The sequence below is a fragment of the Echinops telfairi genome, unplaced genomic scaffold (assembly GCF_000313985.2).
Source record: "Echinops telfairi isolate 266 unplaced genomic scaffold, ASM31398v2 ScPeMD7_18;HRSCAF=68, whole genome shotgun sequence".
Classification (NCBI taxonomy): domain Eukaryota; kingdom Metazoa; phylum Chordata; class Mammalia; order Afrosoricida; family Tenrecidae; genus Echinops; species Echinops telfairi.
The window spans coordinates 15,463,485-15,488,269 of record NW_022103915.1 but is presented as its reverse complement, the minus strand read 5'-3'; the positions used below and the strand labels follow the sequence as shown (position 1 = coordinate 15,488,269).

The 24,785-nt window shown below is 46.3% G+C and overlaps 1 protein-coding gene across 1 annotated transcript in view; it reads right to left on the bottom strand.

The window, feature by feature from the left end:
* Positions 1–24,785, bottom strand: part of EML5 (EMAP like 5) — a 129,104-nt gene that overhangs the window by 23,047 nt on the left and 81,272 nt on the right. Inside the window, exons 22-31 of the mRNA XM_045287615.1 lie at positions 24,291–24,422; positions 22,869–22,957; positions 22,092–22,268; positions 20,030–20,231; positions 18,997–19,123; positions 17,000–17,014; positions 14,309–14,317; positions 11,809–11,887; positions 10,807–10,936; positions 8,914–9,012 (exon numbers count right to left, since the gene is read on the bottom strand). Of these exons, the coding sequence (XP_045143550.1) occupies positions 8,914–9,012; positions 10,807–10,936; positions 11,809–11,887; positions 14,309–14,317; positions 17,000–17,014; positions 18,997–19,123; positions 20,030–20,231; positions 22,092–22,268; positions 22,869–22,957; positions 24,291–24,422 (1,059 nt within the window). The remainder of the gene's footprint in view (positions 1–8,913; positions 9,013–10,806; positions 10,937–11,808; positions 11,888–14,308; positions 14,318–16,999; positions 17,015–18,996; positions 19,124–20,029; positions 20,232–22,091; positions 22,269–22,868; positions 22,958–24,290; positions 24,423–24,785) is intronic.

Genomic DNA, 24,785 nt, shown 5'->3' with positions numbered 1-24,785 from the left:
TACATTCATATTAGCATTCTCGCTACCTTCCAATCTCTTTGCTTGAAGACTTTCTTCGCAAATAATGAATTACATGACAACTGAGTGATGATTAAAAAAATAATATTGACATGATATTCAATGAGGCGGCCTTTATTCTCGTCCCAAGAGGTACTCTTTAAAGGATTTTAGGAGTTTCAATGGATCTCTAGTTACAGGGGAGGTGCTGAGCTACACTGTTTTAAAAAGGAATGATGGCAGAAGTTTCGATGTAACCCAAGAAAGAAAAAGGTCTGAATTCTGCCTACAAATTAATACCCAATTATAATGTTTCAACTACAATTTTCCTTTGGAGTAAAAGATTTCCCAGGAACCTTGAAAGCACATGCTTTCTAAATGTTTCCAGGAGCAGAAAGCCTCCTCTTTCTCCCATGGAGCAGCTGGGGGGTCGGAACTGCTGACCTCGTGGCTCAGCAGCCCAACACCTAAGCTACTACACCACCAAGGCTCCTTTTCTATTTGTGGTGGCAATGGCTATGGACCACAGTTTGCACGATTCTTTAGCAAGAACGAAAGGAGCCAGCTCTGTCTTCAACAGCCCATGGAAGAAGGGTTTCCAGGACTTCGTGCTAACAGAGGCCGATGGTATCGTGCCTTGGGAGAGGAGGGGAAAGAAGAAAGCACTGAGCAGCCCCCACAAAAAGCACTGTTGTTATTTCAGAACATGCTCTGAGGGGCACCAAATGATGAGAGAACATGAAGCTGTGCCCATGACGGATGGCTGCAAGACTGGGGAGTAGGTGTGTGTGTGTGTAGGATCAGGTTTGCCCTTGAGCATCTGCACAGCCGCGGATGAGAATACACATGAAAGCCTAAACAGGACAGACAGAACTCTCATCACACAAGCCAAAGCTGATAAATGTCCAAGCCCTTTTTAAGGGCAAGTACGCCTCTGTGAGCTGGAAGGCTTGGTTCGAATGAGGACTTCTTGGCGTTCAGGATCGCACAAGGCAGCCTTGGCCTGTCCCCTTCTCTTCCCACCCTCGCTTCATCTAGACCACAGGGGGCCAAGGCGATTAATATAGGGTAATCCATCCCAACTCCATCTATGCCCCAGTGACCACCCCTAAGCACTGCACACGTTGGCGGTGAAAATCCATTATTTAGGAGGATGGTCTCAGGCAAGGGCTTGAGTCAGACCGGGAGTCAAGTTCAGGACATTGGGGAGTGTCCTCTGAGGTTTGGGATCCCAGAGCAGAGTCTAGAAGGAAGTAAGGTAGAGGGGTCGGCTTCCCGATAAAAGTGACCCCACTGCTCTGCCGCACCCTTTGCTCCATGGAGCTGAGCTAGAAGATGTGCACAGCGGCTTTCTAAAGCATGAGGTTTAGAGCAGATGCCCCCCTTGCTTGAGTCTATGGGCAGCAAGACCCAGGGAGAGTATGACAGTTGTCTCCAAATATTAGAAGACAATGCCATGGCCTTCAGTGAGGACCAATAAATAGCAACTGTAGGCAGATTTCTGTTCTTTACGACACACTTTAGAGAAGAGGTTAGATAACTTTATCACAGGGCCAGTGGCAGGAGGGACTTTTATCGGAGAGATGATGGAGGAGATATAATGAACTGGATCCCATGATAAGTTTGGCCCTGAGGTTCCAAGACCCTAACCAAGAGAAATGTTTGAGTATACCTTTCCTTTTGGGCCCAAACTGCCACAAGATGAAACATTTGAATTCCTCCACGGTCTCTAGGATGCTCAACAAAAGACCTATTGAACCAGCTTGGGAGCAAAGTAACTACCGAGACTATTCTCTTTAGCTTCAACAGAGAAAGGCCCTGCTCACATGCTGGTCGCCCCTGGAGTTAGTAGTCGTTCATAAATATTTTTGTTGTATCTATTCTGTGAAGTGCACAAGTAGAGCGCACAGCCGATGGCTGTCCATGATCCAGCATTCACCTCTGCCTCCTGGACTTCCCCTCACTGGCTCAGGGAGAGGGGCAGGTGGTCAGCCACTCCGTGTTCTAAGTACAGGGAATGCAACGGGAACAAGGGACAAGCTTTCCTGGAGCTGACTTTGGGATCAGACCATTTCTCAGCTCCAAGAGAAAGCACAGCATTAACATACGAAAGAACCTTGCTTAGCAGAGCAAAAGGAGGGTCAAGAAGAAAAAGATCAACATTGGGAAATGAGAGAACAGTCTTCTTGCTGTTTTCAGGTACTGGTGAATCTGTTTGAACTCACAGTGACCGATGTACAACAGAACAAGACGCTGCCCGGTCCTGGGCCTGAATGCTGTGAATTATTCAATACGCCTGTTCTAGCAAACACTGTTCATTTTCCTGATGGTGACGTCGGGGTCAGAAGGGGGGGAAGACACTGATTGAATGATACAATTCAGCTGTGAGCGAGGGTGACCAGAGTTCACTGTGATTGCCATCCTGCCCGGTAGAGAATGAGTCATCTCAGCAGCAGGAAGGGAGGGATCTCACTACCAGCAGAGAGAAGAGCCAGGCGGGGGGCACTGGGAACGCTGGACACGGAGCATCTTTGATCCAGGAGATGGCTTTGCCAGCAGAGGAGCAACAACGGCAGGAGCAGGCACCCGAGCTGTGACTTCCCAGCCCACAGAGCAGGTAAAGCTGAGTGCTCTGGGGCAGAAGGCTGGAGCTGAAAGCCTTGATGGAGGGCCTGAGGCTGCCCCCAAAGAGCTCCATCACATTGCCCACGCAGGACAGAGGCCAGGCCAAGAAACTGAGGACAGACGGAGAGGCCTTACCTGAGGGCACAACAGAGAATTGTCCTGACTGCACAACTGAATCCTGAGCCCTCACCTGAAGTCTAGCCTGTGAACGTCCCTGGGGAGCCCCGAAATCACAAGCATTCATGATCTGTGAGTCCTATGCAGCCTTGGCAAGTGCTGTGCAAGGGGCGGGGTTGTCAGAATAAGATAAGAAGGGACAGAGGGTGGAGAGAGGTCTGAGTTCTGCCTTGTGCCTTGGGAGCCCAAGGAAGTCCGGCGTGGCCCCAACGCAGTTTCCGGATGCACCATCCTCACGGGGGTTGCTCTTTGAACCCACCGTTGCGGTCAGTGCCAATCTGAGCATTTCCTTCTTGTTCAATGGCCCTCTACTTGAACAAGCTGGATGTCCTTGCTGGGGCTTGGTCCCTCCTGACAGCATGTCCACAGTCCATGAGACGAAGTCTCTCCATCCTCGCCCCTAAGGAGCATCCTGACGAGACTTTGTCCAAGACAGATTCGCTCATTCTTCTGGCAGTTCATGTTCTACTGTGAATTCTTCACCAGCACCATCATTCTAAGATCCTTCCTCGGCATCCTTACTCACTGTCGGCTCTCACTCGCACACAAGGAGAGGGGACCACCAAGGAGAGGGGACCACCGTGGGCTGTCAGGCACGTGCTGCTTCTCAGAGTGACATCTGAGCTCTCCGACATTCTAAAGAGCTCTTTCTCAGCACATCTACCCAAAGAGATACATCATTTGATTCTTTTTTATCATTTTATTGGGGGCTCGTACAACTCTTATCACCATCCATCCATCCATCCATCCATCCATTGTGTCAAGCACATTTGCACATTTGTTGCCATCATCATTCTTAAAACATTTGCTTTCTACATGAGCCCTTGGTATCAGCTCATTTTTCCCCTCCCTCCCCTTCCATTCTTCCCTTCCCCTTGATAATTTATAAATGATTATTTTTTCATGTCTTACACTGACGGATGTTTCCCTTCACCCACTTTTCTGTTGTCTGTTCCCCAGGGAGGGGGTTATATATAGAACATTGTGATCAGTTCCCCCTTCCTCCCCCGACCTTCCCCTTCCCCTCCTGGAATCACTACTCTAAATATTGGTCCTGAGGGGTTCATCTGTCCTGGATTCCCTGTGTTTGCAGCTGTTATCTGTGCTGATGTACATGCTCTGGTCTAGCCAGATTTGTAAGGTAGAAGTGGGGTCATGATAGTGGGGGACAGGAAGCGTTAAAGGACTAGAGGAAAGTTGTATGTTTCATCAGTGCTATACTGCACCTGGACTGGCTTGTCTCCTCCCCATGACCCGTCTGTAAGGGGATGTCCAATTGCTTACAGATGGACTTGGGTCTCCGCTCTGCACGCCCCCTCATTCACATCGATATGATTGTTTGTTCTGGGTCTTTGATGCCTGATACCTGATTCCATCGACACCTCATGAGCACACAGGCTGGTGTGCTCCTTCCATGTGGGCTTTGTTGCTTCTCAGCTAGATGGCCGCACATCATTTGATTCTTGAATGCTGCTGCCACAAGCTTAATTTAGATCCAAGTAAAATGAAATGCTTGATAACGGCACTCCTGTCCCCATTTATTGTGCATGTTGTTGCCTGTTTGGATTCTTGTCTTCTTCATGTGGAGACATAACCCATACTGAAGGCCGAAGTCTTTGACAGTTATCAGGAAGCGTTTCCAGTGTTCTACAGTTTCCGCAAGCAAGGTTGTGTCGTGTTATTCATGAATCTTCTTCCAATCCTGATGCTGACTTCCCACTGCTTGGGCTATTTGCTCAGTATATGGATCGAATAGTTATGGTGAAAGGATACAACCCTGACACATAGCTTTCCTTTTGATGTGAAACCAGGCAGTGAGTGGCTCCCTGTTCAGTTCACACAACTGCCTCTTTGATTATGTACACGTTCTGCATGATTAACAATTAAGTGTTCTGGAATTCCCTGTCTTTGCAAAGTGACAATCCATCATTTGTTATGACCTGCACAGTTAAATGCCCTTGTGTGATCAATACCCACAATAAACACCTTTCTGGTATTATCTTTCACTGAAGACCCATCTGACATCAACAATGGTATCTTTGTTCCCATGTCTTCTTCTGAATCTGGCTCCCTGTTGATGTGCTGTTGCAACCATCTGTGAATTGTCTTCAACATTTTATTTGCACATGGTATTAACGATAGTGTCCATTGACACCTTCTGCTACTGTGTCTGGAATGGGCATGAATACGGCTCTTGTCCCATGATGTGGTTATGTCGCTGTCTTCCAGAGTTCTTGGCACAGACAAGAGGACTGCTTCCCGCATGGCATCTGTTTGTCATCTCATGTGGTGTTCCCTTAATTCCTGAGCGCTTGGGTTGGGTTGGGTTTCTGCTAATGCCTTCAGTGTAGTTTGGACTTCTTCCAATACCATTAGTTCTTGATCAAATGCCACCTCTTCAAGTGATTGAACATCAACTGATATGTTTGGGTACTCAAACCCAAACCACACTTACTGCCACTGAGTGACCCAGTAGCGTAGGTAGGGTGGAACTGCCCCAAGACTGTAACTCTTTACAAGACTAGAGAGCCTCATCTGTTTTCCCACGGAGTGGCTGGTGGGTTGTAACAATGACTCTGCCTGTCTTCCATCTTTCCTTGGTGCTTCTTGTGCTGTTCAATATTTTGTCCATAGAATTATTCAATATTGCAACTGGAGACTTTAATTCTTTCTTTAGTACTTTCATCTTGAGGAATGCTGAGTATTATTTCCTTTTGGATGTTTAATTCCTTGAGCATTTAGTTACAATACTTTGTCTTCTACTTTGAAATCTTCTCTTTAGCCTTTTGCTTAATCATTTCTTTATAATAGTTCCTGTAACCTCCATTTAAGTCTTTCCTTTCCTTCCTGTCTTTTTATGACCGTCACTTCATGCATGCTGTCCTTGAATATTGTCTAACATTCATTTGGTCTTTGGTCATTCGTGTTCAAGGAGTCAAATCCATCCTTGAGATGCTCTCCGAATTCAGGGGGAACGTACTCAAGATCATAGTTCTGCCAGCAGGGATTTGCTGTAGTATCTTTCAGCTTCCACTTGAAATGCACGGAAGGAATGGATAGTCTGTTCTGCAGGGAGCCCCGGGACTTATTCTGACTCATGACATTCGGCCTCTCCACAGTGTTTTCCACAGAGGCACAGTTGATTTCTGTGTTTTTCATCTGGTATACCAACACCAAACCAGATCCACTGTGAAGCTGAATTTGATGCATAGCGACCGTCAACAGGACAGAGGGTTGCTGCTCTGCAGGGCTTCTGTGAACACAGATCTTCATGTGGGTAGACAGTCTCCTCGTTCTCCTGCACAGTGGCTCATGAGTTTGAACCGCTGGCCTTGCCTTTCACAGTCCAATATCAGCCTACAGCACCTCTTCAGCTACTTTTCAGAATTTCTTCCTCTTTGTACTATTTTTTATCTTAATGAGGTGTGTCTGGATTTGAATATCAAGAAAACAATCCTGTTTGGCATGCAAATGTGACTACTTTATATGTGGATTTGTTTGGGAAAGCTTAGTGTTGCTTTGCATTTGGGCTGGGTGTAGTTGTTCACACTGTTGAAAAATGTGTTTCCAGGAAGGAAGAAGTTACTGGTCTTTCAAAATTCTACCCCGTGATTTCGGCAGCATTTCTATCACCAAGCCTAAATTTTCAGAAGAAGCAAGGAACAGACCTTCTGGAATTCTTTGCCCAGAGGATAAAGTAAATACAGGGCTTTGTTTGTTTCTGAAGCACGGAGACAGTACCTCACAAATGGTAGGTGCTCAATAATGAATGAATTTCCTCAGTAAAATTGAACTAAACAATTCACCAAGTTCCAAGAGGCACGGAGTTAGTGCTCTGATAGCCAGATTGTCAACAGTTTCTCTTTCATTAAATCTGGGCCTTGCTCCTCATGCACAGTGGAAATAAGACCGCATTTTTCACAATGTTCACACAAATCAGGGTTGCCGCCACTGCTGTGTGCCACCATAAAGACCCAGTATGATAGAACAGAACTGCCTCAGAGGGTTTTATAGGCTGTCATCTTTATGAGGGGAGTCCTGGTGATGTAGGGATTTTGTGTTGGGCTGCTAACCACAGGGTAAGCAGTTCGAAACCACCAGCCACCTCTGAGGGAGAAAGACGAGGTGTTCTTTTCCCATGACAGAGTTACAGTCTCAGAAACCCACGGAGGCAGTTCTATGTTGTCATAGAGGGTGGCTATGAGTTGTAATCAACCCGATGGCATGAGGTTGGAGTGTTTTGGAATCTTTATGAGCGGAGCCTCGGTGGTGCTGTGGTCAGTGGTCCAAACCCACCAGCCACTCCAAGGGCGAAAGACAAGGTCGTCTGCTCCAGTCAAGATTTACAGTCTTGGGAATTCCAGGGCGCAATTCCACTCTATCTTACAGGGTCACTATGAGTTAGACTCGATGGCAGTGCGTCATTTTCATTGGAACCTCTAGGTCTCTTTTTTTCCAGGTAGGGAATGGGCAGGTGGGGGTGGGGTGGGTTTCGTATTATTGACCTTCTCGTTAACCATTTCACCACCAGGCTTCCTGTTATTAGGTGCCACCACGCCAGTTTCAACCCCTAGTGGCTTCTGGGTAGAACAAAACACTGCCCAGGGCAGCACCGCTGTGTTTGGGTCTATCGTGGCCATTGGACTCATCTGTCTCATTGAGGGTCTTCCTCTTTCACTGACCCCTCCTTTAGGAGGCATGCTGTCCTTCTCTCAGGACTGGCCCCTCCTGAGATCATGTCCACAGTCCTCAAGATGAAATGTCACCAAGAAGCCTGGCTACACTTCTTCCCAGACAGGTTTGTGCATTCTCCGGCCGTCTCCTCTACATTCACTGTTCTTTGCCAATGCCTTTCGTTCAAAGGCATCACTTCTCCCTTGGGCTGCCTTACTCGTTTGTCCAGATTTTATACCCATAAAAGGTGACGGAAAATATCATGGCTTGTGGCAGACTTAGCCCTCACAGTGACAGTTGGACTTTTAACACTAAACAGGAATTAGACCTCGGCATTTATAGCCAAAGACCACAGTCCTTTGTATATAATAGATAAATGGTCTGTTTTCTTTTAAAAGTAGAAAATGCTACAGGAAGGGGGAAAAAAATCCAAGAATCTAGGTCGAATAACCATAGAACCAAGCAAACCAGAACCAATTTCAGGACTAATCCATTTAACTACTTTTGTGCAATATACAGATTTATATTATCTTCTTTGAAAAAAAATAGACACCTAGAAAGCTACCTTGAGGCACCGAGAGCCAACCAACCAGTGATCTCTATCATTCTGACAAATCATGCAGGAGCTGTGGGCAGCGGATGGGCCAAGGCTATTTCTTACAAGTGGTACCCCTATTGTCGTTGGCAGCGGTCAGTGACCCCAGTGCACGGCGACCCCAGGGTGACACAGGAAAACCGCGCCATAGGATGTTCCTGGCCGTCATCTTTATGGGCGCAGCTTGCCCGTTCTTTCCCTCGTGTGGCCACTGGGTGAATTCGAACCACCAACCTTTCAGCAAGCAGCTGAGCAGGCTCTGTTCGCCCCTGTTGGGCTCCCGCAGTTTCCAGAGGGATCAATGATCCGACAGGTAAATATGTCATAAATAAACCTCTCACCCCTTTGATTGTAGAGTTATGAACTTTCAGTTTTCTACAAAGTTACGAATCAGGGAATTTTAGATCAATGTCAATAAAAACAAGGAAAGAGGCGGGAGGGATTTACCAACACGAAACAGACTCGAGTCCTTTCTTCTAGTGTAGCTATCCTGACTGAAACGGGGTTCTGCTGTCTTGGCCTCGTGACTTCTCGTCTCCCCCTATTTACCCCTCCTGTTCAGATCCTTCCCGGCTGCCTCACACACTAAGGAATGGAACCTTTGCCCAGAAATGTCCGCACAATCCAGCTACATCAGCTACCGCAAGGTAGTTTAAATTCGGAATCGCCTGAACCAAGTCAGGCCGCCAACGTGAACGAAGGATGATTAGAAGAAAGTGACTGATCATTTAAACTAAGTAAGCTTCCGGTATGCCGATCTTACACTGTTTCTTCCTAAGATACTAAAGTTACATGATCAAGATAAACGCTTCAAATTGTTTCTTTTTTAAAATACAGAAACATACCTACTTGGCCAGTTGCCACTATGTTGACGAATTTCGGGTGCTGATTTACAGTGAGGCATAGAATGTCGTCGCTGTGTTCCTGGTAAAAGCTCTGCGTCCCTGTAAACAGAAGAATTTGAAAAAGGAGCTGGAGAATGTATACATGACAACCAAAGGCAACTTACTCAACATAGCAAGCTGCTCTGTTCAGTTTCCTGGCTTACTTAACATGTGGTTTTGGAGCACTGAACATGAGTACATTTGCAGAATGCATCAGAAGCCTATCAGGATAGCCCACTTAAAAGAAGAAACTGTCATTTAACTCACTGCGGTGGAGTCAAAGCCACTCACAGTGGCCCTAGAGGACAGGGCAGAACTGCCCTGTGGGTCTGCGAGACTGGCACTCTTGATAGAAGGCGCAAGCCCGTCTTCCCCTGAGGAGCAGCTAGTGGTTTCAAACTGCAGGTCGTTGGCTTAGCAGCCCGACTCGGAAGCCCTATGCGACCGGGGCTCTTAAACCATGTCACACAAGGCTGAATGTCCCGCGTATCACAAATATCAGGCATCAAGATGCAGTGAGAGTTTGGGCAGAAGCAACCAGTGTCCTCGGGGGCACATGGCACCCGTCAGGTAAGTGGTTGGAAGGCTGTCTTTTCAGCACTAGCTCATACTTCCATGGGTCTTTGACTGTGAACAGAGCAAGGATCCCAGACCTGTTCCAAAAAACCACACTCACTGCCCTCGAGTGGATTCCAGCGCATAGCGACCCCACAAGTCACAGTAGAGCTGCCCGGGGGCTTCCGAGACGGTAACTGTTTATGGGAAGGGAGCGGCTCGTGCTTCTCCCGAGAAGTGGCTGCAGACCCCACAGCTGGCAGTCCCACGCACACCGCACAATGGCAGGCCGCCAGGAGCCCCCCAGAAGCACCCAGAAGGGCCGCCCGTGCCAGAGAGTTCCCTCTGTCCTACACTCCCGTCCTTCGTCTTTCCTGCGCTTTCTCATTCTTTGAAGGGCCCTTCAAGCCTCAAACCAAGAGGATCTTCTCTTGAAGCAGAACTTTTTAAATGGCCTCGAGTTTAGGTGGGAGACTGCCAGTGATTTCTGTTAGAGGGTTTCCTGGCGACTCCCTGGGAAACGAAAGCAGAAGGACCACGTTGATGAATGAAAGTGAAGCTGTGTGTGTGTGTGTGTGTGTGTGTGAGTGTGTGTGTGTGTGAAGGGATCAGGAGGAACATCAGGAACAGCGGACTTACATTTTAGACTTGATCTAGTTTGCAATATTACATGCGATATTGCAGAATTCAAAATTAAGGACGCATGGCCGCTGGCCCAGTGGTGATGCGCTGCGCTGATAACTGCAAGGTCAGCAGTTCAAAACTATCACATCGTGGTCATCAAATGACTTAAAAAAAACTCTCTTTGCTCCCAACGACCTCATCAGTCAGGAATATAGTTCTTGATGTTTATGTATCTTCTTGGATCAAGCAAGGTACCACCAGCAGAGAGGCAGCCTAGCAGTTGTCTAACTGTCTTCCTGGGCTTTCCAAGGCTCAGGAAGAACGCCCACTCTGCCCGACCATCACCCGATCACCATGCGAGAGACACCATTTGTTTTCATGATGCCGTGATGGGGAATTGGTTTCATTACAAAACACAGTTTCAACACACAGTAAACCTCCACGCTAGTAGAAATCCATGAGCACTTTGCATGATGGGTTTTTCTGCTGTGTTACAGTTGCTTAAGAGGGCCTGAACTATTACGAGGAAGTGCTACAGTACGTAACACTGAGATTGTAGACTGATCCATTGCAGCTATTACTTGTAGCTTTAGTAGAAAGGCTCCAAGAATACGTTTAAGTTTCTAAATAAAATGTATCAGAAAGCAGTGTGTGTGGAGAATCAGGTTTCCTGACCTGTGGCAACGTTATGCAGAATTCCAACCGATGCCGTGTGATAAACGATGTCATCACCGTCATTTAAGTAGTGCACGTTGTTCCTACAGTCTCGGCCTCGATAGCCAAACACAAGCTCCAGCACCAGGTCCTGGAACAATAATGGTACAAGCATCACACAGTGGTATTCTTCCCCACATCTGAACACTCACCCTTAGCTTGTTTTAGACACAGTATAAAGATTTGACATTGTTGTCAAAACAGAGGACTCGTTTTTTTGGGTGACAAACTTGAAACCCAAAGGTAAGCCAGACCTACTTCTCCACACGCCCTGCTTTGGAGAGAGCTGAAATACAGAGTCCGGGCACTTGAGAAACACCTGTCAGTGCCTGGGTGTATCGTTGATGGATCCGCTCCCGGAAGGAAAGTTTAGGAAAGAGTGAAGCATAATGCCATCCGAAAGCCAGAACTTTAGTTACCGTTAGGCTGGTATCTGATCTGCAGACAGAACTGGGGGTAAACCGCGTTCCACAATAGCTGTTATTGTGGAAAGTTTGGTTGGGAACCGAGACCCGGAGAGACACAGAGCCTTCCCTGGCCCTGGCAGGACACACACAAGCCCGGGTAAAACCCCGAGCCAACATCCGCATGCCACCTTCAACTTATGAGGCGAACCACGAGGGAGAAGGCACAGCGCGGATGGCTGTGCTTCTGTCAGCAACACAACCTCTCTGTGTTTCTGGGTCTCGACGTTCTCTGGGAGGCAGGTCAATACAGCGCTTTTTTTTTTTTCATGGAAAAGTCAAAGACAATGGACACAACGGCAACACAAAACTTGGTGGGAACAGAGACTAACGATTCAAAATGCAATCTTGGGTACTGGTGAAGCAAACACTTTTTATATAACCAAACAAAACAGACGAGTCAATCAGCTTCTTTGCACAAGGAATGATGAGATCTGGCTGCTTTCGATAAGGAAGCACATTCTAGACACGAGCCAACGATGGGAGTGTCTCTGCCCACCTCTATGGGTTTCTTTTTCTTGCCGACATTGTTTGTCTGGAGTTTTTCTGGCTGTGGCGGGGCCCTGCTCACGGGGGGCCTGAAACAGAGAAGTGGGAGTGAGGTGAGGCGCCAAGCACCCTCCCTGAGCCTCCCACCCCTGCCCTCAGGAGGGATGTTGGCTGGCCGTCCCGTGTCCTCATGAGACGGAGCGCTCTACTGAACGTAGGTGGGAAGAAAACACCAGAACTTTCCTTTGCCTTTCCTCAGTGGGTGTTTTATCCCTGAAACAGCCCAGGAGCAGGGGGTTCGTAAACCAATTCGAAGGTTCGCTTTGTCCACTCAACACATCCCAACGCCTGTCTTCCACCGGGTGGGGTACTCTGCACTCTGCTTGGCTGGTGACAGCATTTCTAGGAAATGTCTACACCTCCTAGCTCATGACCACCTGCTCCTTCCTGCCGTTTGTCTCCTCTGTCCCAGGTCTCTAGCATTGTTAGTCACCACGGCCAGCTACTCAAGCAAGACATCTTCCAGTCACAGAGCCCCACACCATCCCAGACTCTGGAAATGGGCATTACCACGGCGATGGCTGCCAACTCTGCCCCTTCCCTTATTCTTTGCCCAGTTATAGCCTTGGCCCTGGAGCCCATGTTATCGAGCGGCCGTCTTACAAGAGGGATGATCTATATGGGAGCAGACTGGGTTTCTGCCACAGAGAGGCTGGGGGTTCGAACTGCCAACCTTTCCGTTTGCAGCTCAGCGCTTTAACCCCGGCACCACCAGGCTCAGGCATCCCATTCAATGCTCACAATTTGAATCATTTAGATAGGGAGGGTCTTCTCTGAAACTTCATTTCATTTTCAAAAACAGTATTCAGTTCAAAGCGATAAGAGGTTGGTGTTCATTTAGTAGCTACTAAGTCAGAGAGTGAGAAAGGCCAATTACTGTGGGAAAATATCCAACACTTAAGAAAAATCAAGTGACATTAAAGACATAAATATCTATAAGCCCCTTCAAAAATGATTTTAAAGCTAGACAGCTCTACAAAGTAAAAGCAGCATTAGATCTTGATGATGCCATAAAGGGGGCCCTATAAGAAATTTGTGGAAAAATGCAATTGAGAGTTAATGGAATTTCAGATCCATTTGATCAATATACAATATAAACTGTATGGGACACAGATTGATGGGTGACACAGAGATGGAATGAACTTATCAAGAATTAAAATTGTCTCAGAAATGTTCCTTCAAATCTTCCTCATGCATGCTTTTGAATGGTCGTGAGTAAACAAAATAAAACAAAAACAGAACTAAATTTATACTATTTACCATGTAAAATACTTCTACTGGGACATGTTCACAGCAAGAGAGAAGCTGTGGCGTTTCCCCTGGTCAATGCTGTTTGTGACTTTATTCAATGTTAGTGCCTGAGAGCTTGCATGGCACTCCAAACACACGAACAGTAACATTTTTATCTGTGCAATCCTTTGCAATAGATGGGAATATTTTAATTGTGTCAAGATCATTTACATAAGTCGTTTTGTTGTTTAAAATATGATATGACTTGTGAAGTTACACAAGTTAAACGGGTAACATTTTTGCAATGTTGTTACTTATAGATCCACTAATAAGGATGCCATTCACTTCTCAAAACCACAGCCATTGAGTTGATTCTGACTTACAGCGACCCTGTAGGGCAGGGTAGAACTGCCCCTGTGGGTTTCCGAGACTAACTCTTTGCACGAATAGAAAGCTTTGTCTTTCTCCGGAGAAGCGGTGGTGGTCTAGAACTGCTGACTTTGGGGATAGCAGCCCAACACCACCAGGGCTCTGGTTGTTCACTTCGGGGATGCTAATACCGAGAGTGGGGGTGGGGTGGGGCCATGAGAACTGACTACAGGCAAAGGACACAGCTCATTCATGATAAACATAAAAATGACAGAAACAAAAGGAGGCCTAGTAAGCACAGACAAGAGAGGATTACCTGGACATACAACTTTCCGCTAGTTCCTAAATGCTTCCCCGCCCCCACCTCCGCCCTTATCATGATCCCAATTCTACCTTACAAAACCGGCTAGACCAGAGGATGTACACTGGCACAGATAGGAACTGGAAACACAGGGAATCCAGGACAGATGAACCCTCCAGGACCAGTGGTGAGAGTGGCGATACTGGGAGTGTAGAGGGAGGGTGGGGTGGAAAGGGGGAACCAATTACAAGGATCTACATATAACCTCCTCCCTGGGGGACGGACAACAGAAAAGTGGGTGAAGGGAGATGCTGGACAGTGCAAGATATGACAAAACAAAAATAATTTCTAAATTATCAAGGGTTTATGAGAGGGGGAGAGGGAGGGAGAAAATGAGCTGATACCAATGGTTCAAGCAGAAAGCAAATGTTTTGAGAATGATGATGGCAACAAATGTACAAATGTGCTTGACACAATGGATGGATAGATGGATTGTGATGAGTTGTACGAGCCCCCAATAAAATGATGTAAAAAAGAGAGAGAGGATTACCTGGAACCCCTTGGCAGCAGGTAGTAAAGAAGAGAAAAGATTACAACACAAATTTCAGTGGGAAACACTAGCAAAGTCCTTCCCGAAACAGCATGTTCACAAAGTTAGTGAAGATAATCGATACTGCAGTTACTAAAAGCCAATTTGTGTTGGATCCAGGCCCCATAAGAGAGGGTCTAAACTAATCCATTCATGGCAGCCACTTAGATGAAAAACAATGGAAAAGTTTAATGGATCCAAATTCATCGCTGTGTTCTTGGTTGTACCTGGTAAGGCTCAGCCTCCTTACTTTTCGGCAGTAGTCTGAATTCCACACAATCCAGGTGGACATAACTGTTCTTCCACAAGGCAGCAGACCGTGTCAAGACTAATCTATGAGGCTGGCGCCCAGGACTGCTCGTAAGGAAACGGTCCAGGGCGTGTAAGTGGCCCCACGCTGACCAACAAAAGGGAGGATTATGAAACCATGCTGGCCTTCCCATCTTGGGGGACTATGAAGGCACCATACACGTGTCCCCCTGAAAATGGCGGGGCAAATAAGAAGGCATCGGGAGTGTCTCATTACTCCCCCACTCCACCTCCTTCGGAATCTCCTCTGCATCCCCAAACTCGCCCCTAGACTCCGCTGGCAAGAGGTCTTCAAACTGCGGGACGCTGATTGCAGGGACAACCAGTCCGTCTGGTCTGAGGCGTGGTGGCCTGTGTGTTTCAGAGCAGACCTGGGCTCCACTGGCTGGTTTGGGGTGGGAGTAATTACCAGGCCTTTCTGCCCAGGGACCTCTGGGTGGACTGGAAGCTCCAAGCTTTCCGTCGGGAGCACGTGGGCACGACAGAGGGACCCGAACAGTCTGAGTCATTCACACCCAAGTCAGCACCTGGCGTTCCACGTGGTTGTCTCGTTTTCAAACAAATGCTTTCCAGAGCACTAAACCCTTACATGCCATGGCTTCCTGCCTTTCTTCATCCGGCTCCTTTTCTTAGGTGTTGTCACGTCGGTTCTGACTGCTAGCATGAATGAAACACCACCCAGTCCTACACCACCCGCTCCATTGTATATGGGTCCACTGTCGCAGACACTGTGTCAATCCATCTCATGGAGGGGCCTTCTCTTTTGGCCCGGAGCCTCGTAAAGGCACTGTAAACACTCAGTGTCACCTTTCCAACCCAGGTTGGTTCTAAGTCAGCTACCCTAGGTATCAGACTGGTCTGGGTGCTACCGTTAAAACAGAGTAAGATCCCATGGACCCTTTTACAAGTGACATTATACTGTGGACTAGAAGCAAGCTTCTGAGCAATTCAAACCTTACGACTTTCACATCCCTCCCTTGAAGAAGGAGCCCTAGAGGTCACTGGTTAGCCTGCCAACCACAAGGTCTGCAGTTTGAAACCACCAGTTGCCCCAGAGGAGAAAGAGGGAAATTTCACTCCTGTGAAAAGCTATCATCTTGGAAACACAGAGTGACAATTCCACTCTGTCCTACAGGGTCACTGAGTCAGAACGGACTTGATGGCAGCGCGTTTGGTTTCGGTTTGGTCTTGACAATGCAGAGTGGACAGGACTCCTCTGAAATGTAATGCTGTTGTATCATTCTGCTGTGCTCACGCTTTTCCATTTTTATCCACTCATGGATTTAGGAAAAACAAGAGAGAAGGTCCCCGATAGCACACCATTCCAGGCTTCGCAACAGAAGAGCTTCACGGGGCCTGCAAACCACCACACAACCAAACCGAGATCATCATACTGAGCGAATTCCCAACTCGATGATCCTACAGGACAGAGCAGACCTGCCCCATTGGGTTTCTGAGACTTTACATCTTTTTAGGAGTACACAGCTTCATCTTTCTCCTGGGGAACAGATGCTGGGTTCAAACTGTTGACCTTGTGGCTCACAGCTCAATGTGTAACTCACTACATCTCCAGGGTTCCTCCCACAAACCACCAAACTCAAACCAAACTCACTGCCAGTGAGTCAATGTTGACTCCTAGGGCTCTGAAGGACAGGGCAGAGCTGCTTCTATGGGTTTCTGAGACTAGAACTTTTTGGGAGTAGAAAGCTTCATCTTTGTGGCTGGTAGTTTAGAACTGCTGACTTGGTGATTCGCAGCCCAACACCTAACCACTACGCCACCAACCCTCCCTACAAACTAAGCAAAGAGCCCCTCACTTTGCCTGGCACCAAACGGCAAAGATTCAGAGGTATGGCTGGCTTGGAAAACTATGTTACAGGTACTGAGAAGACAATTTGAGTGTCTGTCATCCTGAGGGTGAGGTAGTCAACTCATGAAGGCCAGTAGCGGGTTCTGCTGGCGGCCAGCTGACTGCTGAAAGGCAGGCACCGCACCTGCAGCTCCCAGGTGGCTGAGCAAGGCGCGCTTCCATGAAGAGGCTCAGCTGCTCCTTGATTCTGACCACAGTGCCAGGGCAGTGGCCCTAGAACTGTACCTGCATCCATAGGCGTTTGTTACTCTTTGTAAACCACACGATCATCGCGAAGTCCCTCACAAGAACACCACATACTGTATTCCGAAGCCAAGTTCTCGGGGATTCACACTAATTCAGTCATTCTCTCTGGAGAAAGGCAGCTCACTGTGGCATGGGCAGGCAACATCAACACCTTGAAATAGCATCAAAACATGGATAACATCGAAACAAAACAAACACCAAAGGAACTTCCCGACGAAAACACTTACCTTACTATCCCCTGCCTTCAAAAGGAGCGAGGGAGAGAAACCAGGAAACAGGTAAGCAAACCGATGACCAATAACAATGTAGCATTTATTTAAGCAGAATAAAAGCGACCTGTGAACCTTGTAAGTAAACACCAAATAGCTACGTTTTAAGTCAAATTGTTTTGAATATTAAAAAAAATTCTGCCTCTGGAGGAAAGTTCGAAGGGCATTTAATGGAATATCAAGATTTGCTAATGGAACATTTATATAACAGGATAAATATGAAACTTAAGTTATTTAAGAAAAAAATATCTCACCAAAATGTCAACCAAATATAGTAAAGTTATCAATTGTCATCAGAAACACTTTCCTTTTGAGTAGGGAGGGAAAATTTTGAGGATGATTCAGCATAAAGAATTTTGGTTCTCCTTTGATAGCAGTGGTATATTTTCTTTAAAACATGAAAACAATTATTTACGCAAATCATGTGATTTCCTTACAAATACTTTCAAATTGGTCATAAGGCATACTTCTCAACTTTCATTGCCTTTGGGATCATGCTTATACCCATCCAACCTTCTAGCCCAGCGGTTCTCAACCTTCCTAACGCCGCGACCCTTTCATACAGTTTCTCATGTTGTGGTGACCCCCCAACCACAAAATTATTTCCGTTACTACTTCATCACTGTCATTTTGCTACTGTTATGAATCAGGCGACCCCTTTGGGGGTCGCGACCCACAGGTTGAGAACCACTGCATTAGTCAGACTCCCCAAACCAAGCCCTTTGCAGCGTTATGATGCTGCCCTGTACCCAGTCCCTCCAACCTTGACTCGTGGGCAGGGGTTTAGACTGGAGTATGATCAGCCTTGGCCTTTCCCCCAGCTGGCCCTCGTGGCTAGTACCTGAGGCATGTACCATCCACAAGCGGGCACACCTGGCAGAGGAGGAGCTCTGTGGGCATCTCAGCCTCAGCACCACCCCTGGAACTTCCTGTGGATCTTGGGGGCCACTTGAGTTAACACAATCTGCGGTACTCCTGCTCCCCGTCACTAACTTCTAGTTCACACTCCTTTTATGGAAGGAAGACGGGGGCAAAGCAGTGCTCTCCTGCGAATGCTTTCTGTGGCATCGTGTCTGCTGAGCAGAATCCCAAAGGTCTAGCACTACCCTGTGCACTGTCGTGTCACTTGCATGTAACACGAACCATGTCCAACTATGAAGGCACTCGTCCTCATTGCTAACCTTTCCCTCCAACCCCCTCCCCACGTTCCAGAGTGAAATGTGGCCCATTGTAGCCTTCTGCAGCAGGAGAGGCTCCGCGTGTTCCTAACATTCCACTGCTGTCTTGGGATAATTTTCCCTCCATCCTTTCTTAACCCCCCTTTGTGCCGGAACCCCATGCCCTTCACTGAAGGACAGGACCCTTTACTGTTGCCCCTCTTCCCTAAGGAATTTTAAAAGCACCTGGGGATTTAAAAAATGACCTCTCCCCATAAAACCGCTGCACACATATCCTTATTTTAACATTTTTAAAACTTGTAGGTTATAAACCAAGGTATGATGTCCTCATAAGAGGGCCATCACACCTCAAACTTGCTTGTTTTGAAAACATTTTGGGATAAGGATTATCTTTGGGTAGAGGGATGTGTGTACCAATTCCCTTTCCAAATTCACCATTCCTCTGCTCTGGGGCTTTCTCAAAAGCACTTGGCATTAGACTGAATGTTTATGATCTCCTCCAGCCCCATCACACCCATATATAAACATTAGCCAGAAAGATTACTTTAATCATATAGATTGTGTCTATAGCATCATTCCCCAAGTGTCACTGGAAAGGGTTTAAAGACAAGCGTGTAATCCAGGTGGTACCAGGGACCGTCTGAAGCACGGGAGCTACACAGCTTCTTGTGTTGTCATGCTATACAGTTTTGGCAAGTAACCCATTTAGTTAAATAATATATTTGGGCTTTAATACCAGTATCTTTTTCTTCGCCTAATATCAAAGTTGACAGTTACCTCTCGTCTACGGAGAGCTCTTTTTGCTGTAAGTGAGGCTTGGTTCCGAACATTGGACGGATATTTGTCGCTAAGGCTCTGATGGTGTAACTGATTTCATTCTCCTTTGTAACATCGCTGTCGTAGCCTGCCGTGAAAATGCAAACATTATGTTTCTGAGGGGCAGCCAAGGAAGATCGAGTGTGAGTTTATACACTGGGTGGGTACAAGGATGCTTAAGACAAAATAAGTTAAATGAACTGCACTCTAGTCTAATTTTGGGGAAATAGGCAGGCAGTTAAAGATGGTGCAGAATACTTAATGGAACATAATGATGTTCTCAGAGCTTTGTTAAGTAATACTCACCAAAACCAACCCCCTTAGCCTTGAGCCTGTTCGAACTCAGCAAAACCCAGCCTCGGGTTTCCCAGGCTGTTGATCGTTACAGCAGCAGAAAGTGGCTTCTTTCTTCCACGGAGCAGCTGCTAGGTCTGAATCACCACTGTGCAGTTAGCAAGCCAATGTGTACCAGACCCCTTATGCAGCAGCACCAATGGGTAGAACGATCAGCTCAATATGGTCATTTTTTTATCGAAATACTTTGTATAAATAAATGCATGTGGCCTTAAGGATAGTCCCCCACGTGCTAACAGAAATTGCTTCAGAGTGGTCAAAGGGACTACGTTTCTTTGCAGCAAACTGTATTGCCTAGTTTTCCTATAATGAGCTGATATTGCTATATCTGGGTGGGGGCGGGTAAATCAAAATGCTTTGATTCGCAGTTCAGTATTATACAATGCATCTGAATAATCCTCATTCAAAATACGATTGGCTTGCATCTGCAGGTGACAACTCTCTCAGCCACTGCTAGAGGCCACCCTTTGAATCTGGGGCTACAAGATCCATGGTGGTGCCCAGTGGAACAAAAACCCGAGAAGCCCAATGATTCACACGGGCTCCTTTCCTGTTGGATCTGCTGGGCACCAACGAAACCCCGTTCTGCTAGAGGTGTGTCTCTAGCCATGCTGACATGAAATACCCAACAATGACATACCCCCATCCTCCTCAGAATCGACATCGGATTCTTCACTATCACAAGACCTCTTTTCTCGGTAGCCCTCCGTTTCGTTGGTCCACACCATCAAGGACATATCGGAGCCTCCCAGGGTCACCAACATGCTGTCATCGTATATCCAGCGAACATTTGTGACATGTGTACTATGAGCCACGTACCTCTTAAAGTTCCTAAATTTTCCCTGAAGAGGAAAACAAAACAAAACCTCTTACTGGGAACTGTCATTGTTGGAAAGCTTGCAGTTGTTTAAGATTTTTTTTTTGCACTTCATTCCTAATGTCTGTTTGGAGACGAGCCATTAGAGACCCAACTTATAAACAGATGCTCACGTTTTTTCTCGTAATTGATGAAGCACACTAGAATAAAGGACAAGTCCAAAATTTGGTAAAGACAGAACACAACAATTGCTTCACACAATGATGGGACCATGGGCACAACTTTTTTTTTTGGAAGCCAAGTTGGCGCTTAGCAGTAAATGCGTTAAAATGTTCTTACCTTTGACTCCCTGGTTGTCCTTCTAGGGAGCTATGCTAAGAAAATGTTATGTAGCCAAAAAAAATACCATAAGACTTACTTATAGTAATGAAAACCTTAAAACGCACAAAATGTTCACCAGTGAAAGACAATGATTATGCAAGGATTATGGGAACTACACAATAAGAACATTAGGATATAAATGCTCATGGACAGCATGGCTAGTCACACACACGCAAAACTCATCAGTCCTTTTGGTATACACCCAAGCAAATATCTTACACCTTAATTAGCTATAAGCGTTGTCCATGGGGAGTCGACATCAAGAAAACCCCAAGTCATCGAAACAGCAGCTGTTACATCTAGAAATAGCATGACAGAGTTATGGGACTACATTTCGGAACAGCGTATCACACACAGGGCTGAGGAGGACGTGTCCAGGGGTGAAGAGCTTCCTTAGATAAGCAAAGTGCAGTGACAGGCGGATCAGGGACTCTCTGGGAACGTAAACTCTGAAATGAGGGGATTCTGCTGTCAGAGCCCCACAGGAGGCAGTTTTCCTAGGCTGCTGAGCTTTTTGCCACAGTGATGCAGGTCAACACCATAGGGGGCATTGCTGTGACCTTGTGTCATCTGGCATTCTGGAAGTGAGTAACTGGAACAACAAAATGTTTCACACATGTTCTTATCCACTAAGACTCTACTGAGTGGATCTGAACATCTTCTTGGGGATCTGAGTTTCCTGTGAGAATTGTTAAACCTGTGTTTTCATTTCAGTGCTGATGTGAGAACATGTGAGCAGGTTTGAAGATGATCAGCTGCTGAAACCATCATATGATTTCAGGGCCCTATTTCAGACTAGGTTTATCATCATGTCACGATTTTAATATACAACCCTTAATTGAGGACATCGGTAAGAAGTAGACGCAGCTGGACATTATATGGACGTTTCATCTTGGGGTAAAGCGAAATAACTTCCTGACCCACGAGCCGTGGTAGTGCAGTCATCTGAACAGAGGCAAGTGCTGAGAGATTCAAGCCATTGCACAGCCCACGGCAGCACAGACTTCTTGCGGCAATCCAGGGAACCTGTGCGTCTCGGTTTCAGCAAAATGAAAGCATGTATCACACGAAATCAACATCGTTAATTTCAAGTGAAGGGAGATTCCGACGACTCACGATGGAGCGATGGAGCGGTGCTGTACAAGAGGGAGGCACAGCCCCCTGTATGCAGCAGAGTTGGGAGGGCAGAGCAGAACTGTGCCCTGGAGTCTCTGAGACTGTACACTTGATGGGGCAGAGAGCGCTGTCTTTCTGCGCGCAGTAGCTCGTATGTTTGAACCACCTACCAAATGCTTAACCTACGGTGCCACCAGGGTTCCTGAACGTAAGCCAAGGGTTCATAAATGATAATCCTTCCTAGGTAAAAGCTAGTGAGAGGATGCCAAGAGGAGGAAACACAAATTCTGAGCATTTCCTATCACAATAATGAAACACTATGAAGTGGCAAGACCTCAGTCCTGTTTCAGCACTCCCATTATTAAGAAAGTTAAAGAAGAGCACATACTTTCGCGGGAAATCGAAATAACTTCACAAATCCCAAATCATCCCCGGTAGCGAGGATCATTTTGTCATTGGTGAGGCAAGCGGAAGTAACGTCTGTGACTTCCCCAAGGATCGGCCAAATCCCCTCACAGCATAAACCAAGCACACTTGTCCATGAGACCCAGCCAATTTTTTCTACCTAGGGAGGAAAACAAAACAACACACTGTCAGGGCAACCTGAACCGAAACCGGTAACTACCATTATAAGGGTATCTATTCATTAGGGGCCCAGGTTAACGCAACCAGCTACGGATCCTCTCTCTGCAACTCAAATCAGTGCAGAGGTTTTGAAGCTTCCAGAGTTCGGCAGAAGAATTTGACCTTAATACTATTCAAGATACAAGATTGCCTCTCCACTGTGAGCACTAGATGCTGAGCACAGTCATCGTAAATACGACCTCCTCCTCCTTCACACGATCAAGGAAGTACCATGTATACACGTGTATAAGCCGAGTTTTCCAGCACATTTTTAATGCAGTTTTTGTGGTAAAACTACGTGCCTCGGCTGATATTCGGGCCGGCTTATACTCGAGTATATTCGGTTCTGTTTTAGCTCTAAGTTCTCTCTATTCCTTACCCATTGGTGTATTCTTGCCCAGTTAAGTAAACACACTCAGAGAGTACCTACAATGTAAGTAACTTGAGAAACAGGATTTGCAAGTCACTACAGGGAGGGAGTTTGGTGTCCAGATTCCAACCACTCTGACTTATCAGGTGACCAACATGACCCTCTTCCTACCTCCACACTGGGAATCGCTTGCCTTTTCCCTCTGGGGGCTTCGAAGAATAAATGTTCTTTAGCACCAGTGTTGACTTGTAAAAGCTTTCCTTCAAAAAGAAAACAAAATACAAATACAGAGATATAAATCCAGATTTACATGTAGGAAGCCCATTTTTATATGTGGGAAGCACATTTAGCTTCATACATATCCAAACGTAATCCACAAATAAGTATGACTCTCACCTGGGGCTGAAATCTTATGGGGAAAAAGAAACTTAGATTTCAAACCCCATCTTTCTCAGCAGTCCACATGCAGTGAGGGCATTTCGTTTTCTCAGTCGCCATAGAATTAAGTAATCAAAATCTCAAGTGGTTTAGATGGTGTGTATGGATCTACGGGTGGACCTTGGAGCCATTCCTGTCTGGTGGTGGCCTGCCAGGAACAGGCAGGTAGCAAGAAAGGGAGTTGCACGGGATTTTCTTGTTGTTGTGCCCCAGTGCATCTCTAAGTCATGTGTCAACTGTAAGGCAGTCCGCTGAGTGTGCAAGGCCAGGATGAAAAAGTGAAATCGCGTGAGTGTGACCCAAGTGGGACAGAGAGACCCAGAGGGAGCACATGGTGTCGGGAGATTGACACCCGACGGGTTTGGTGGATGGACGGTGGTCACACACCTTCATATTTCTGGGTTTTTTAATGCAGTATCTGCAACGCAAAATACGGGGACATGCGAGAAAACACTTTCTGCTGTTCTTCATACACAGAAAAAAATGTTGCAGCACTTTGTAAAAGATAACTGTAAATATTTTGTCTAACTATATTTGGGGAAACCTCTTAATTTGCAAATCTAGATTCATTTCGATGAATAAATAAAACACACTCTCTTAAAAGGGAGCACTTAAGTATTTGCTATTTATTCAAACTGATTAAAATTCATGCTTCTTGATTAAATCCCCACAGACGGGAACTGGCATAATCATATACTAAAACCCCCAAATACCCATGAAGCTCTGTCTTCTGTGCAATCATGGCCCTATCTAGGAGAACATATTTTATACTTAACAATGCAGAGCGAACTTTCTTCTTCTTCAACTCCTCATTAATAGTCTTTCCAGAGTTGAAGTTACTATTTATACCAAATTAATCCGACAGAAACTAGGGCCTTTTCCTCACAGGACATGATCTCTGTGCAGAATTTAAATCGTTCCACTGTGTCATGGTCCCGTCATCACTTGATGGACTCCCCTGAGAATCGTATTGGGTGAAGGATGAAAAGTCTGACTGCCACAGGGTTGGTTGATTCGATGCGGAACGTAAGCTAGTGGAAAATAATTTTGAGAATCATGCCTTGGGGTTTTTAACAATATCTTTTAAAATCGCTTCCTGTTCCTCTAAAATAGCAACGGCAACTTGATCGAGTAGTGAGTGAGTTATGTTTTCACCTCTTAGATCCCAGTCAATGTGGGTTATATAGCTCGTGGCCCCTCTGCAGATTCCTACTCGTTTACTGCTCAGCACGTTGTATATGTCCACGAAGCTGTCATGGGATGCGACGGCGAGGTACTTCCCAGCACCTGAGAGAGAGGCACATTCGGCTTGATATGATCTACCTTTGGAAGCACCTTGGTAGGCTGCAAGCAGAGTAGCTTTGGTCTTAAGATATGATATGAAGGAATCTTAGGTGTTACATCGATGGTAACAAGTCAGATGTGTCAAATGACAAATATACATATATTTTAAAATCATTTTATCACAATCCACACATACATCCATTGCGTCAAGCACAATGGTACACTTGTTGCCATCATCATTCTCAAAACATTTGCTCTTGGTATCAGCTCCTCAATCTTTCCCCTCCCTCCCCCATTCCTTCTCAAAACCTTGATAATTTATAAATTATTATTATTTTGTCATGTCTTACACTGTCCGATGTCTTC